Below are 17,152 nucleotides of genomic sequence, written 5' to 3' on the forward strand. Positions count from 1 at the left end.
CCTGGGGACACCCATGCGATCACATGGAGAATGTGCAAACTGTGCATAGACAGCAGCTGAGTTCAGGATTGATCCCAGGTCACTGCAGCAGCGAGGCAGCAGTTCTGGCCAGTGTCACAAGAACAATGTCAGTGCATTTGTCCTTACGTGATCAATTTGCACTGGCCATTATCACATTGAAATGGGTTCCTCCTGGTTAATGCCGGCTACCATCATGGCCCTGCAAGGCAGCACAGCTGGTAGAGCTGCGGCCTCACATCACCAGACACCTGAATTCAATCTTGGCCTCAGCTGCTGTCTGTGTGGAGTTTGCACATTCTTCCTGCAACCACATGGTGCTCAGGGGTGAACCTCATTGAAACTTACCGAATAGTGAAAGGCCTGGATAGTGGATGTGGAGAGGATGTTTCCACTAGTGGCAGAGTCTAGGACCAACGGTCAAAGCCTCAGAATTAAAGGACGTTCCTTTAGGAAGATGAGGAGAAATTTCTTTAGTCAGAGGGTGTTGAATCTGTGGAATTCATTGTCACAGAAGGCTGTGGAGGTCAAGTCAATTGATATTTTGAAGGCATAGATAGATTCTTGATTAGTACAGATGTCAGCGATTATGTGGGGAAGGCAGGAGAATGGGGTTAGGAGGGAGAAATCAGCCAGAATTAAATGGCAGAGTACACGATGGGCCGAATGGCCTAATTCTGCTCCTATGAACTCCCTCGTCCCAAAGACGTTCAGGTTTGTAGGCTAATTTTTCTGTTAATTGGCCCTAGTGTTTAGGTAGTGAAAAGTAGGGCGAGTAATGGCCAGCACGTACTCGGTGGGTCAAAGGGCTAGTTTTCATGCTGTATCATCAATTAAAGTAACCAGACCTGCAGCATAGCAGAACATCCTTTAACTCAAGATTGTGCTTCCTGACCCAAGGTGCTACAGTTTTAACCAATGATGTATCAACTTAAAAAAGGCAAAGACGTCAATAGTATAGTTGGTTTGGCTTTATTGCATGTTTCACATGCTTCTCAAATTACTTTCCAGGAAGAAGGATGCCGTCATACTGAAAGACAAAAGAAACAAGTATTAGTAAAAACATAATGTGTAAGAAGGAACTGCAGATGCTGGTTTAAACCAAAGATAAGACACAAAAAGCTGGAGTAACTCAGCAGGACAGGCAGCATCTCTGACGAGAAGGAATGGGTGACGTTTCGAGTCGAGACCCTTCTTCAAACTGGTTAGGGATAAGGGAAACGAGAGATATATAGACGGTGATGTGGAGAGATAAAGGACAATGAATGAAAGATATGCAAAAAAGTAACTATGATACAGGAAACAGGCCATTGGTAGCTGTTTCCAGGGTGAAAATGAGAAGCTGGTGTGACTTGGGTGGGGGCGGGATAGAGAGGGAGGGAATGCTGGGGCCACCTGAAGTGAGAGAAATCAACAATCATACCACTGGGCTGTAAGCTGCCCAAGCGAAATATGAGATGCTGTTCCTTCAATTTGCAGTCGGGCACCTGAAAATGACCTGCTCTGTATGCATCCTCAATACTGGCTGGAATTCACAGTAGGTCCGGCAGCATTTCTGTGGAATGGGGTTTGGGATTGAATTCTTTGATCAGAACCCAGTCCTGAGACGTTAATCGTTTTCCTTTCCAAACATGGCATCTGAACCTCTGAACATTGCCGCTGACTTGTATTTCTTTCAGACCGCTAATCATGTTTTGATTCTCAACAAACGGACCTTCATCTAACCTCTAAAATACCAAGGTTCAGTTCCAAGGGGCTGTGCATAATTTAAAAGCTTATTTACTTACGAAATGGAAGTTTCAAAGATAGACGTTCTGCCACTCTACTTTGAAAGCGCCAGATGAAATTAGTCACCACTCCCTCCAGATCAATGAATTGTAATAACCATCAAATTATTTTCAGACAGAGCTTCTGGAATACAGCTTACATTTAGCTAATATCCTCAAATAGTGAATGCCAGTTTGTACCACTCTCCTCCCAAACCTCTGACACAAAGAGGAAAATTGGGACCAGTCTGGCAAATCACTCGGAATCAGTGAAGTGAGAGTGGGTCAGCCACAAGTGTGGATGAAGACAAAATGGGATGGGGTAGAATTACAAAAAGTTATTTCATGTGATATTTAATAGCCGGCTGGTAAACCCTAATCCACAAGTATCGGAAGTTGTGGCAGCTTGTTAAACTAATGCGAGGAAAGACTGGTAATTTAGAACTTTTAATTTAAAAAAAAAATCTGATTAATAATGCCAGCCTCTGCTGATTACTTTGTCTTATCACTAATGCCTACACTTTTCAAAACACCAAACCCCAAGAAATTGGGATGTTATGTTACAGTTACATAAGACGTTGGTGTGGCCATATTTGGGAGTACTGTGAAGGTAGACACAAAATGCTGGAGTAACGGTGGGACAGGCAATATCTCTGGAGAGAAGAAATGAGTGACGTTTCGGGTCGAGAAGGGCCTGTTTCCATGTTGTATAGCTCTGACTCCAAGAGAGCCTGTAGAGCAAGACCAATTTACAATGGTCTATTCAACTACCAATCCACACGTTTTGTAGGAAAAAACCACGGATCCCATGCCGTCACAGATGGTGACACATTTGTAATAAGTCTTTATGTATATTTGACGAGCTCCTTAAGAATTATTATTTTTACTTAAAACTAACGTGGAATGAGACATTCAATTCAAAGTGTTGCTTACTTTCTGTTGAAACCACCTCATCGATTCTTCCTTGGAAATTTTATGTTTTGAACCAATGCGTCCTCTTTTGACCTTCTTATCAGAAATGCTGAAACCAGGTCGCCCCATGACCTACAAGTGAGCAAACACACAGCACAGGCAAGATCCGTCAGTACATGGCGAGTTGCATTCCTCGTTGCAATCATTAGCAATCATGCCCCTGGCCAATCAATGCATCTCATTGATTATGAGAACACGCAAGTGCCAACTCAACCCTCTCCCATCTTCAATTACACTAACACCTCATTTCAGAGTCCTGCTTAAGGGTGGACCATCCCCTCACTTGCAGGTGCTGCCTGCGCCGAGTTCCTTGTTTTGATACTACAAGCACCAACTTTTGCAATCTCTTCTGTCTTCACCTAATTTTCTTTATCCTTTTACAGCTCAATTTTTTTCTTCCATGCACACCCACATGGAAAAGGAAAACATACAATCCCTCCATTAATGTGAATAATACTGTAATAATATGGACAATTTTTGTCTCTTACTTTTTTTTTAAAAACAGCAAATGAATATTATTAACAGATTTGTGCAACAATTCTAGCCTCCATTACCAGACTATTCATTGCAAACATTTTATTGTGCTGAAATAGGTAGTTATGTTAATTTTCTGTGTTTAAAATTGTTCAGAAATAACTTGATGAATGAACACTGGGTATTAAATTAAACCCAGGCTTTTATTTCAAGGCAATTGTAGCCAGATTAAATATGGTACTGTTATAGTGCAGTCAGATCTTAAGGAAAGCAATCAACCGTGTAACAGTTCATTAATTGCTGTAACAAGCAATTGGCAATACAGTAAAACAGTTGCAATTCTGTAAACTTTTTAACTAGAGATAGACAGGAGACAATGTTCAAACCATTGTATGCAAACAATTTCTCTAAATAGTATCTCTAAACTAAATTATAACAATATGACAGAAAAGGAAAAAATGCTATCAGATGTGGAGATAGCTCAAAATGCAGATGGTAAATCCATCCATAAAATGTGAAAACTAGCCCAAGTAGGTTGTGTCCACAAGCAGGATAGATCCAACAGCCAATTACTGCTCCATGAATCAACTCTCCATCAACTGCGTAGTGATAGAAGGGATGATTTATCGTGCTCACAGGAGCTCACTTTAGGTCCCACCCAATCCACTCATCCCATGGCCTCATTGCAGTGTTGGCCCAAATATAGACAAAGGAGCTGAACTCCACAAGTGAAGTGAGAGTAACTCCCCTTGACATCAAGTTAGACAGCGAGGGGAATTGGCGAGAAACCATCTGCTGGTTAGACTCAACCGAGCACAAAGGTATATGTTTATGGTGATTGAAGGTCAATCATCTCAGCCAACGCACCACTCTCCAGAAGTTAGATTTTTGAGTATTGTGTTCAGTTCTGGGCACTATGTTATAGCAAAGATGTCAACCTGAAAAGGGTGCAGAGAAGATTTACAAAGATGTTGCCAGGACTCGAGGGCCTGAGCTATAAGGAGAAGTTGAGCCGGCTGGACTCTATTCCATGGAGTGCAGGAGGATGAGGGGTGATCTAGAGGTGTACTCACAAGAGGAATAGATCAGGTAGACGCAGACCCTCTTGCACAGAGTAGGGGAATCGAGAATCAGAGGACAGAGGTTTAAGGTGAGGGGGAAAGATTTAATAGAAACCTGAGGGACAACTGTTTCACACAAAGGGTGATAGGTGTATGGAACGAGGAGGTTGTTGAGTAGTTGAGACAGGGACTATACCGACATTTTAGAAAGATTTAGACAGGTACATGGATAGGACAGGGTTAGAGGGATATGGTCCAAACACAGGGAGGTAGGACTAGTGTAGATGGGACATGTTGGCCAGTGTGGGCAAGTTGGGCCGAAGGACCCGTTTCCATGCTGTATCACTCTATCATCCTACATTCCTCGGAGTAGTGCCCTGGACCTAACCAACCGCAGCTGCTTCCTTTAATCTTAAATCAGAATCAGAGATGGGGCTCACGTTGTCGACCTCCCTGTGGTGAGCCCTGTCAACTGACCTCAGTCAGGCGAACGACAACAGAGACAGCAGAAGCAGCTTCATAACTTCTGCTGCCTCAAACGCAAGAAGAAGAAGAAGCAGAGATGTCCACTGTTGAGTTTGCATTGTTCAGTACCATCTGCCATTCCACAGATAATGATCCTGTCCACCACCACATGCAGCAAGACACAGACAATACCCAGGCATGGGCTAATAAGTCACAGCAGGTGCCAGACAATACAACCAGAGGAAATCCCACTGTTAACCCCGTACAATGAACGGCAAATGAGATTGGATCCTCTATTGTCAATTTTCTGAGGGTTGCCATTGACCAGAAACTAAACTGGAGTTGCCATAAGCACAACATGGCTATGAGAGCAGGTCAGAGGCTGCGAATACTGCGGCAAGTAATTTACATCTTAACTCCCCCCCCCATATCTAGTCCACCTCTGAAAGGCTCAAGTCAATAGTGTGATGGTATATTCTCTAACAGTGTGGATGAATGCAGCTTCAACAACTCTCGGGAAGCTCGGCCCAACACAAAACATAGAAACCGGCTTAACAGGCACCCCATCCACAACCACACACTCCACCACCGGCACAAAGCAGCAGCTGTTTGTACCACCTGCAGGACACACTGCAGCAGCTCACCAAGACTTCTTGGGCAGCACCTTGCAAATTCATGACCTGTATTAGCTAGAAGGACATGGGCAGCAAAGGTATGGGAACACAACCACTTGGAATGTGTCCTCCAAGGCACACACCACCAGAACCTGGAATTAATCGACCTTTCCTTCATCGTTAAAACCTTGAGACTCTTGTCTCAACAGCATTGTGGGTGCACCCATGCCTCAACTGCGGCAGCTGACAAAGGCAACTCACCACCTTCTTCTCCAGGGCAATTAAACACGGGCTCGTTCTACAAAGCCCAAATCCCTTTGTCATCACGCAACGAGATGGTGGTATTGGTAATGATTGATTATTCTCACGTGTAATGAGGTAGCAAAAAGATTACAAATCACATTCACTTACCACGTAGAAATCCAAGCCATAAATTCCAATGCTGGGATCATATTTAATGCCCAGATCGATGTGCTCCTGGATTCCAAAGCCAAAGTTCCCAGTGTTGCAGAAGTTGCTCTTTCTCAATTCATACTCCCGAACCTAATCAAAAACACGGGAATGTGGTAATAACTTGATTCACCAATCACAACATGCCCAGAAAATCTCCCTGATATGTTACACCACAAAAGTTCAGCTAATATACACTAATCAGTTGACATCAAAATAATACAATATTTCAGTTATTGCCACTGGACTGCACTTTAGTTAGTTAGTTGTTCTCAGCAAGGCTAGCTGGAATGTTATCAAAACGGTGTCCCTTGAATTTTCTGGGGTGGTTGGTATAAAGGGGGAGATATGTGCAATTGAGCCAGTCTTAATCCCAGCAGGGGTAAAAATGGATAATACAAAGCATATTCTGGAAAGGAGGTAGCAACTTGGCAAAGTCACAACAGGCGATTGCAAGCCGGCTGAAGCTCATCAGAAACCAGAGTAAAACTGCAGTGCTGCCACCTTCAGTCACAAACGACAGAGCAGGCAGCCCATGAATAGATCCACGATCAACGACGCTCAGCATGTTACCAAAGCTGACCATCAACCAGAAATGTCAAATGGATGGGGAACCTGGCTGGAAGCCAAGGTAATCAACATCAGAAAGTAGTCTTCAGCCAAGTCACACGATAACAAGAGTTCAGCACATTTTATGACTGAGCCCTTTGGCATTGCAACACTTGCTGAAGACAACCCCTGCTACTTTACTGGTAAACACCCGATGTAATGATAACTATTCAAATTATGTCCCCACACAAAATAGACTAACCGACCCGACTTCACCAACCCCGTTAAATATGAGAGCATTAACACAGCCATCAAATGGCACCCCTTCAGTAATAATATGCGGACAGCCTCTGTTCAAACTGCGAGCAAGTAGCTGTGGGGGGGAAATGGGTGAGTGGGAGGGATAAAGGTACAGGAAGCCGAGAACCATTACGTCCAGATTCAAGAACAGCTTCTTCCCATCAACTGTCAGGCTCTTTAACAACCCCACCTCAGCAACCAAGCACATTGTACTCACATGGTTACTCTTTATACTTTGGGTCTTGTACCATCGTGGTCCAGTTTACTTCAGAATAACTGACAATTTATTATATATCTATTGTTGAAACATGGAACCGCAGTATCTGGCTTATTAAAAAACACAAAGTGCTGCAGTAACTTCTTGCCATGGCTCAACCCTGGGATCTTCTTCGGTTTGCAAAGGCACTGCATAACTCGAGAAAGTGCAACTTGAGAAAGCACGGTGGAGCACATTCCCCAGTCTGCATCAACAGTGCTTAAGAGGGGATGCTTGAGGGGTTGAAGTTCTTTAAATATTACTAACAATTTATCCTGGACCAAGAAAGCACACCAACACCTCTACTCCTTCAGTAGACTAAGGAAATTCAGCATGATTCAATTGGCTCTAGCCAATTTCAGGGAATGTATGGAATTCTCTGACTCAGAGGGCTGTGAAGGCCGGATCATTAGAATTACTTCACTGGAAGTTGGTAAAATTTCAAACGGTCAGAGCACTGAGGGCAGACACAAAATGCTGGAGCAACTCAGCTTCTCTGGAGATCAAGGATAGGTGACGTTTGGGTCAGGACATTACTATTGTTGTTTTGCATATTGTCGGCCCATAAAACTACAGCAAATAAAAATTCCATTATTTCGACATTTAGGTGCAAATGATAAATACTCTTAGGAACTTCAGATCAGCATTTAGAGGCAAGAATGGGCAATATGACTTTTTTAGGGGAAGGTCATATCAGACTAACAGCAGGGCATATCAGGGGTAATGTAGAACATAACAAAATAAATAATGAGCAGAATGTGAAGGAACTGCAGATGCTAGTCTATGCCGAAGCACAAAGTTGCAGAGTAACTCTGTGGATCAGGCAGCATCTCTGGAGAAAAAGGATGAGTGACATGAGAAAAGTCACCAATCTTTTTTCTCCAGAGATGCTACCTGACCCACTGAGTTACTCCAGCACTGTGTCCAACTTCAACAAAAATAGTAGGTACAGACCATTTGGCCCTTTGCACCCATTCACTCTCAATCAGCAAGATCATGACTAATCTAGTTCCTCAGCACCACCAAGCCCTCAAAAAAAAAAGGTTATTAAACAAGTAGTATAAGAAAATAACTGCAGATGCTGGTCCAAATCGATTTATTCACAAAATGCTGGAGTAACTCAGCAGGTCAGGCAGCATCTCGGGAGAGAAGGAATGGGTGACGTTTCGGGTCGAGACCCTTCTTCAGACTGATGTCGGGGGTGGGACAAAGGAAGGATATAGGTGGAGACAGGAAGATAGAGGGAGATCTGGGAAGGAGGAGGGGAAGGGAGGGGCAGAGGAGCTATCTGAAGTTGGAGAAGTCGACGTTCATACCACCGGGCCGCAAACTGCCCAGGCGAAATATGAGGTGCTGCTCCTCCAATTTCCGGCGGGCCTCACTATGGCACTGGAGGAGGCCCATGACAGAGAGGTCAGACTGGGAATGGGAGGGGGAGTTAAAGTGCTGGGCCACCGGGAGATCAGTTGCGTTAATGCGGACCGAGCGCAGGTGTTCAACAAAACTTGTACGTTCCAGTTTGCTGAGGAATCACGGCTGCAGCTTGTTAGCAGACCAACAAAATTTGATGTCTAGCCTCGTAGCATCAGCATGCTGGCAAATCAGAAGACTGCATTAAAAATAATAGAACTTATTAAATTTAGGGTTTACCATTTCCAGCGATTGTACCATTCCGGCCACTTTTAAGTCAAACTGGCTTTTAAATATATCACCATAAATGACTCACCTTCAGACCCTTCTCCAAGATTTCTTCAGCTTTGGCCCCTCGAATTGTGCAATGAACAGCAATCTTCTCATTTCTCCGAATGCCAAAGGACCGCACCGTATAGCGAGCTGTAGGAGAAACAAGCACGTTGGGCATCTGTTTAACATATAACATATAACATATAACAACTACAGCATGGAAACAGGCCTGTCCGGCCCTACCAGTCCACGCCGACCATTCTCCCTGACCTAGTCTCATCTACCTGCACTCAGACCATAACCCTCCAATCCCCTCCTATCCATATACCTATCCAATTTACTCTTAAATAATAAAATCGAGCCAGCCTCCACCACTTCCACCGGAAGCCCATTCCATACAGCCACAACCCTCTGAGTAAAGAAGTTCCCCCTCATGTTACCCCTAAACCTTTGTCCCTCAATTCTGAAGCTATGTCCCCTTGTTGGAATCTTCCCCAATCTCAAAGGGAAAAGCCTACCCACGTCAACTCTGTCCGTCCCTCTCAAAATTTTAAAAACCTCTATCAAGTCCCCCCTCAACCTTCTACGCTCCAAAGAATAAAGACCCAACCAGTTCAACCTCTCTCTGTAGCCTAAGTGCTGAAACCCAGGCAACATTCTAGTAAATCTCCTCTGTACCCTCTCCATTTTGTCGACATCCTTCCTATAATTTGGCGACCAGAACTGCACACCATACTCCAGATTTGGCCTCACCAATGCCCTGTACAATTTCAACATTACATCCCAACTTCTATACTCGATGCTCTGATTTATAAAGGCAAGCATACCAAACGCCTTCTTCACCACCCTATCCACATGAGATTCCACCTTCAGGGAACAATGCACAGTTATTCCCAGATCCCTCTGTTCCACTGCATTCCTCAATTCCCTACCATTTACCCTGTATGTCCTATTTTGATTTGTCCTACCAAAATGCAGCACCTCACACTTATCAGCATTAAACTCCATCTGCCATCTTTCAGCCCACCCTTCCAAAAGGCCCAAGTCTCTCTGTAGACTTTGAAAATCTACCTCACTATCAACTACTCCACCTATCTTAGTATCATCTGCATATTTACTAATCCAATTTGCCACACCATCATCCAGATCATTAATGTAAATGACAAACAACAGTGGACCCAACACAGATCCTTGGGGCACTCCACTAGACACTGGCCTCCAACCTGACATACAATTGTCAACCGTTACCCTCTGGTATCTCCCATTCAGCCATTGTTGAATCCATCTTGCAACCCCACTATTAATACCCAACGATTTAACCTTCTTAATCAACCTTCCATGTGGAACCTTGTCAAATGCCTTACTGAAGTCCATATAGACAACATCCACAGCCTTGCCCTTATCAATTTCCCTGGTAACCTCTTCAAAAAATTCAAGAAGATTAGTCAAACATGACCTTCCAGGCACAAATCCATGTTGACTGTTTCTAATCAGGCCTTGATTATCCAAATAATTATATATATTGTCCCTAAGTATCTTTTCCATTAATTTTCCCACCACAGACGTCAAACTAATAGGTCTATAATTGCTAGGTTTACTTTTAGAACCTTTTTTAAACAAAGGCACAACATGCGCAATGCGCCAATCTTCCGGCACCATCCCTGTTTCTAATGACGTTTGAAATATTTCCGTCATAGCCCCTGCTATTTCTGCACTAACTTCCCTCAATGTCCTAGGGAATATCCTATCAGGACCTGGAGACTTATCCACTTTTATATTCTTCAAAAGTGTCCGTACCTCCTCTTCTTTAATCCTCCTAATTTCCATCACTACTCTACTTGTTTCGCTTACCTCACATAATTCAATATCCTTCTCCTCGGTAAATACCGAAGAAAAGAAATTGTTTAATATCTCCCCCATTTCTTCCGGCTCAGCACATAGCTGTCCACTCTGACTCTCTAATGGACCAATTTTATCCCTCACTATCCTTTTGCTATTGACATATCTGTAGAACCCCTTGGGGTTTACTTTTACATTACTTGCCAAAGCAGCCTCATATCTTTTTTTCGCTTTTCTAATTTCCTTTTTAAGATTCCTTTTACATTCTTTATATTCCTCAAGAACCTCATTTACTCCCTGCCGCTTATATTTATTGTATATCTCCCTCTTTTTCCGAACCAAGTGTCCAATTTCCCTGGAAAACCATGGCTCTTTCAAATTATTATTCTTTCCTTTCCACCGAACAGGGACATAAAGACTCTGTACTCTCAAAATTTCACCTTTAAATATCCTCCATTTCTCTATTATATCCTTTTCATAAAACAACAATTTCCATTTCACTCCTTTTAAATCCTTTCTCATCTCCTCAAAATTAGCCTTTCTCCAATCCAAAATCTCAACCCTTGGTCCAGATTTGACCTTCTCCATAATGATATTGAAACTAATGGCATTATGATCACTAGACCCAAAGTGCTCCTCAACACATACCTCCGTCACATGACCCATCTCATTTCCTAACAGGAGGTCCAACACTGCCCCTTCTCTGGTAGGCACCTCTACGTATTGCTGCAAAAAACTATCCTGCACACATTTTACAAACTCCAAACCATCCAGCCCTTTAACAGAATGTGATTCCCAGTCTATATACGGAAAATTGAAATCACCCACAATCACCACTCTGTGCTTACTACTAATATCTGCTATCTCCTTACATATTTGCTCTTCCAATTCTCGTTCCCTATTTGGCGGTCTATAATACACCCCTATAAGTGTTGCTAAACCTTTCTCATTTCTGAGTTCCACCCAAACAGCCTCCTTAATCGAGCCTTCTAGTCTGTCCTGCCAAAGCACTGCTGTGATATCCTCCCTGACAAGCAATGCAACACCCCCACCTCTTGCCCCTCCGATTCTATCACATCTGAAACAATGAAATCCTGGAATATTTAATTGCCAATCGCAACCCTCCTGCAACCATGTTTCACTGATCGCCACAACATCATACTTCCAGATGTCAATCCAGGCTCTAAGCTCATCCACCTTTCTTACAATGCTCCTAGCATTAAAATATACACATTTAAGGGACCCATCATTTCTTATTCTCAGTTTATTTCTTTTCCCAAAGTGCTCAGAGTTTACCCGGTCCAAATCATGTCATACTGAATTCAATGTCAATGATCAAAGAATATTAGACTTGGGTAAAAGAAGAAATTGTTGAAGTAACCTGAAAGCCCGATGAGATGAACAAAAAACGACTAGTTAGACTCACTCTCATGCAAATCTATAACCGAGTATCAGGTGAGAATTGCTTCATTTTAAGCTTGATGTATTTATTAACACTGGGAATTCCAATTTTGATGTATAGTTCCATATTTATATTGTCTAAAAGTTATTCATTGGCCAAAGATGAAGTTAAATGTTAACTCCACTTCTCAACTTTCTATCCATTGCTGTACAGTCATTCTCTTTGAATAGTCACCCAACAGAATCAGAAGGGTCTTGACCCAAAACATCACCTATTCCATTTCTCCAGAAATGTTGCCTGGCCCATTTTGTGTCATCTTTGGTGTAAGCCATCATCTGCAATTCCTTCCTACACAAACATTTTTGAAACTGTGACAAAGGGTTCAACACCCATCTCCCCTTTAGGCCAAACTAGAGCTCGGTGAGTGGAATAATTTGTCTGAAATCACCTCTATCATTTACCCCAATTAATTTAGATCTGTAATTGAAAGTTATCATTTTCTCTAGGTAAACTGATCACACCTGTTCTCTCCCTCTCAAAATTAAAAGCCTCACATTAAACCTCACTTCATGCTACTCTATCCTAAAGAATACAATCTGTCCAACCTCTATCCTTGACACCACACTTTTCCAGCCCAGATTACCATTAGAATCTCCTGCATCCTATCCAGGGATACATCTTGTGTGCAAAATGGTACGGAACCGTCTGTGTGAGGGCAGTGAAGCCCTTGCATGGAAGATGCCAAGAACAACATGGCCTGTTTCATACAGTAATCTCCTCAGTTTTGTATTCTATGCCTCAACTTAGAAGGTTAATTCCCTGTCTGTCCCCAACAACACTATCTATGTCGCAAAGAACTGCAGATGCTGGTTTAAATTGAAGGTAGACACAAAATGCTAGAGTAACTCAGCGGGACAGGGAGCATCTCTGGAGAGAAGGAATGGGTGACGTTTCGGTCGAGACGTCACCCATTCGGGTCTGAAGAAGGGTCTCAACCCTAAACGTCACCCATACCTTCTCTCTAGAGATGCTGCCTGTCCTGCTGAGTTACTCCAGCATTTTGTGTCTACCTCTGAGTTTTACCATTGTGTAACTTCAATCTGAACTCAGGGCCAGAGACGCGGGTGTTACAACCTCCCGTTTAACACACCTAATCCAAATGGACAACTCGATCAGCCAAACATACGAACCTTTTGAAAACACTGGGGTCTGGCCAGTGAGTTGCTCCAGCACCTTAGCAGCTCTGGTGAGTCTGTCACCACTTTCACCTACACAGATGTTCAGACATAGTTTCCTAATGCGGAGCTCACGCATAGGGTTTTCCTTCTTCTCGCTCTAAAACAAGACCAATTTAAGATTTTAGTATATTGCATTGTTCCCTTTAATCCAGGATCAAACCAATTACTTAACCAAAATAAAAACCCTGTAATTATATTACCCAAATAGATGCAACAAACCCATGCTTCCTTACAACAAACATGCAAACTCTTGAATAGAACGTTCTTGCCAAGACTTCAGGTTTTCCAAAAGTACCATAGTTGTATGCAAAACTATATAGTGAAATAGAGGATTGTGGATACATTCTAGTTCGTAATATAGATATGTAAAAAAAGACACAAGTAGAGTAACAAATCAATTATCTCGGTGAAAAACATTCAATTACAAAGAAATAATTTCAGAAATATATCTGAAAGTGACAGCAACACCAAAATTACAACAAAAATGAAATTAGCAACATGTTAATGTGTGTTGAACACATGACATAACCATCCTTGCTCAAATTATGGTGGGATCACCAAGGTCCACACATGGAAACAAAATACACTTCCTGAATACTGCATCAGATTCCCCTGAATTCCCTCAAATCCTGAGGTGGCAGAAAATCTCAATGCATTTAGACAATAACATAATTACAAAATTAAACATTTCTTGCCATCTAGTGCATGAAAACTGGGCCCAAAATCATTGCACTCTGGTACCTTAAAGGTGCCCAAGATGGTCACTTCATAAAAAAAGGTCCAATGTTAAATAATAGTGGGGTTTTTTAATATATCTGAAAATTTCACTTCCTTTTCTCAGGGTACAAAGGGTAATAACTAATAAGGGAGTATACAGAGTAGAAAATGAACAAAACATTCACTTCCTAGGTCTGCGATCCACAGAGTTGGCCAGGAGTGGTGGTGGAGGATGATATGATAGTGGCATTTAAGAGGCTTTTTCATACGCACATGGATATGCAAGAAATGGAGGGATTTAGATCTTGTGCAGGTAGATAATTTTAGTTTATCTTGTTATCGTGCTCAGCACGGACCTTTTGGGATGAAGAGCCTGTCCCTGTGTTGCAGCTCAGATTGACAAATGGCAAGTAAACTTGGCAGAACTCCCAAATGCTTTGTCACAAGTGACTACCTTGTCTTTGAGCTGCACTTGCACCTCTAGCTTACAACAAAGGTTAGGGATGCATTCACCCCATTATCAGTCTGATGCAAGGATTGAACTGGGGTGGGAGCTGCTTTACGTCCTCGTCGTCCACCCTGGGTAGTTCTAGAGCTGGCAACATTTGCAGCAAAGCGTCAACTACAGTAGTCTGAAGCACCAATTGCCACTTTTGATTGTTGTAGTTGATATACAAAAGAAGGAGGATTGAACTAAATCCTCTGGTCACATTATTCAGCTTTACAACACGCAAGCAGACATTTCGGCCCAAATCATCCATACCTACCAGAGTGCCTATTTGAGTTCGTTCTATTTGCCCAAGTTTGGCCAGTATCCTAGACCTATGCATGTACCTGTCAAAAACAATGTGATGAAGAAAATGGACAGGCAACATTTTTGCCTGATTTATCCCAACTGCGAAAGGTCATCTGTCCATTTTCCTTCACAGATACTGCCTGACTTGTTTCTCTCGATTCACTTCCCAATTTCAATTCTCTTTCCGAATAACCAAAACCAACCAGCCAACAAAAAAAACCTGAAGTTAACATTTAGGATCTCTGACTAGGAACTCCGCACAACTATAAATATGTGTAGGAAGGAACTGCAGATGCTGGTTCACACCAAAGAAAGTGTTGGGAGTATAGAAGTTGGGAGGTCATGTTGCATTTGTAAAGGACGTTGGCAAGGCCACATTTAGAGTATTGCGTTCAGTTCTGGGAGAGTCCCAGCCGGCTATAGGAAAGATGTTGTCAAGCTGGGAAGGGTACAGAGAAGATTTACGAGGATACTGCCAGGACTAAAGGGTCTGAGCTATGGGGAGAGGTCGAGTTGGCTGGGACTCTATTCCTGGATGAGGGGTGATCGTACAGAGGTGTATAAAATCATGAGAGGAATAGATCGGGTAGACAAAGTCTCTTGCCCAGAGTAGGTAAATGAAGGACCAGAGGACATAGGTTTCAGGTGAAGGGAAAAAGATTTAATAGGAATCTGAGGAGTAACCTTTTCACACAAAGGGTGGGGGGTTTATGGAACAAGCTGCCAGAGTTGAGGCTGGGACTATACCAACGTTTGAGAAACAATTAGACAGATACATGGATAGGACAGGTTTGGAGTGATATGGCAGGCAGGTGGGACATGTTGGCCAGTGTGTGAAAGTTGGGCCGAAGGGCCTGTTTCCACACTTTATCACTCCATGACTCTATAACTCAACGGGTCAGGCAGTGTCTACAGAAAAAGGAATAGGTGATATTTCGGGCCAAGACCTGGAGAAAGGTCTTGACCCCAAAACGTCACCCATCTTCTTTCCCCAGAGATGCTGCCTGACCTGCTGAGTTACTCCAGCTTTTTGTGTCAATCTTCAGTGCACAACTATACACGTGTCAGATCTATTATTTAATGAATTAACTGCTCTTGCATCTTTTATGGTTAGCATTTTCATGTTGCTTTGCTCTAGGTTTTTAAGCATTTGCAGCCTCCTGCTTCTCCGACCCTGTCCAGCCTCTGCTTGAAACTCAAGCGCCCCAGTCCTGGCTGTCACTGACTGTCCTGCCGGGTCAGTGCTGCGCTGCGCTGCGGCCTCAGGCTCAGCCCCGGGTAAGGAAGGGAGGAAGAAGAGCCATGTTTCCCCGCAGACCAGGGGGCGAGAGGCCCCTTCATCCTCGGTGTCAGTTAGATGGCTGACGAAGCCCTGGCACCGAGTTCGCGGCGTGTATAGGGACCGCCCGCGGGCTGCTCTCCCCCGCCCGGAGACTGCAGCCTCAGCCCCACCGCTCCCGGCCCCACCGCTCCCGGGCCCCGGCCCCACCGCTCTAGGGCCCCGGCTCCACCACTCCAGCTCCAGGGCCCCGGCCCCACCGCTCCAGGGCCCCGGCCCCACCACTCCCGGGTCCCGGCCCCACCGCTCTAGGGCCCCGGCTCCACCACTCCAGCTCCAGGGCCCCGGCCCCACCGCTCCAGGGCCCCGGCCCCACCACTCCCGGGCCCCGGCCCCACCGCTCTAGGGCCCCGGCTCCACCACTCCAGCTCCAGGGCCCCGGCCTCAGCCCCACCGCTCCAGGGCCCCGGCCCCACCGCTCCCGGGCCCCGGCCCCACCGCTCTAGGGCCCCGGCTCCACCACTCCAGCTCCAGGGCCCCGGCCTCAGCCCCACCGCTCCCCGGCCCCACCGCTCTAGGGCCCCGGCTCCACCACTCCAGCTCCAGGGCCCCGGCCCCACCGCTCCAGGGCCCCGGCCCCACCGCTCCAGGGCCCCGGCCCCACCACTCCAAGGCCTCGGGTCCCCCTCACACCCGCATCGCCGCCGCAATATCGCGGGGACGGCGGATGGCGCCGGATTGAGCGAGGCCGCCATCACACTCACCGCCATCGCCGCTGCCACCCCAGCCAAAGGACGAGGGGCACGCCGGGAGCCGCCCACCACTCCGCCGCCCCGCCGCCACCGCCAATCACAGGCCTGTTGCCAAGCGCCGCTAACCAATCACAAACAGAGACCCTGGTCACGGCCGCCCAATCTCAGGCCTGTTGCTAAGCGGCGCTAACCAATCACAAACAGAGACCCTGGTCACAGCCGCCCAATCACAGGCCTGTTGCCAAGTGGCGGTAACCAATCTGATCCCATTCCTTCTCTCCCGAGATGCTGCCTGACCTGCTGAGTTACTCCAGCATTTTGTGAATAAATACCTTCGATTTGTACCAGCATCTGCAGTTATCTTCTTATACCAATCTGATCCTCCCCGCCAATTGTAGCCCAGTTGTTATCAGGCAACTGGACCATCCTTGCACAACCAGAGAGCAGTCCTGGACTAACTACCATCTACCTCACTGGAGACCCTCACACCATCCTTCATCGGACTTTGCTGGCTCTACCTT

At 44.9% G+C, this 17,152-nt stretch overlaps 1 protein-coding gene across 1 annotated transcript; it reads right to left on the reverse strand.

Moving 5' to 3' along the window:
- Positions 1 to 974: 974 nt before the first annotated feature.
- LOC144593412 (large ribosomal subunit protein uL5-like) lies at positions 975 to 16,730 on the reverse strand. The gene is made up of 6 exons (XM_078398922.1): positions 16,644 to 16,730; positions 13,040 to 13,184; positions 8,652 to 8,758; positions 5,782 to 5,913; positions 2,718 to 2,828; positions 975 to 1,048 (listed from the first exon to the last, which is right to left on the reverse strand). Exons 1-6 carry the CDS (start codon positions 16,647 to 16,649, stop codon positions 1,019 to 1,021), a joined length of 531 nt encoding a protein of 176 aa, XP_078255048.1. The 5' UTR covers positions 16,650 to 16,730; the 3' UTR covers positions 975 to 1,018.
- Between the last annotated feature and the right edge of the window lie 422 nt (positions 16,731 to 17,152).

Source organism: Rhinoraja longicauda, chromosome 5 (genome assembly GCF_053455715.1).
Source record: "Rhinoraja longicauda isolate Sanriku21f chromosome 5, sRhiLon1.1, whole genome shotgun sequence".
Taxonomy (NCBI): Eukaryota; Metazoa; Chordata; class Chondrichthyes; order Rajiformes; family Arhynchobatidae; genus Rhinoraja; species Rhinoraja longicauda.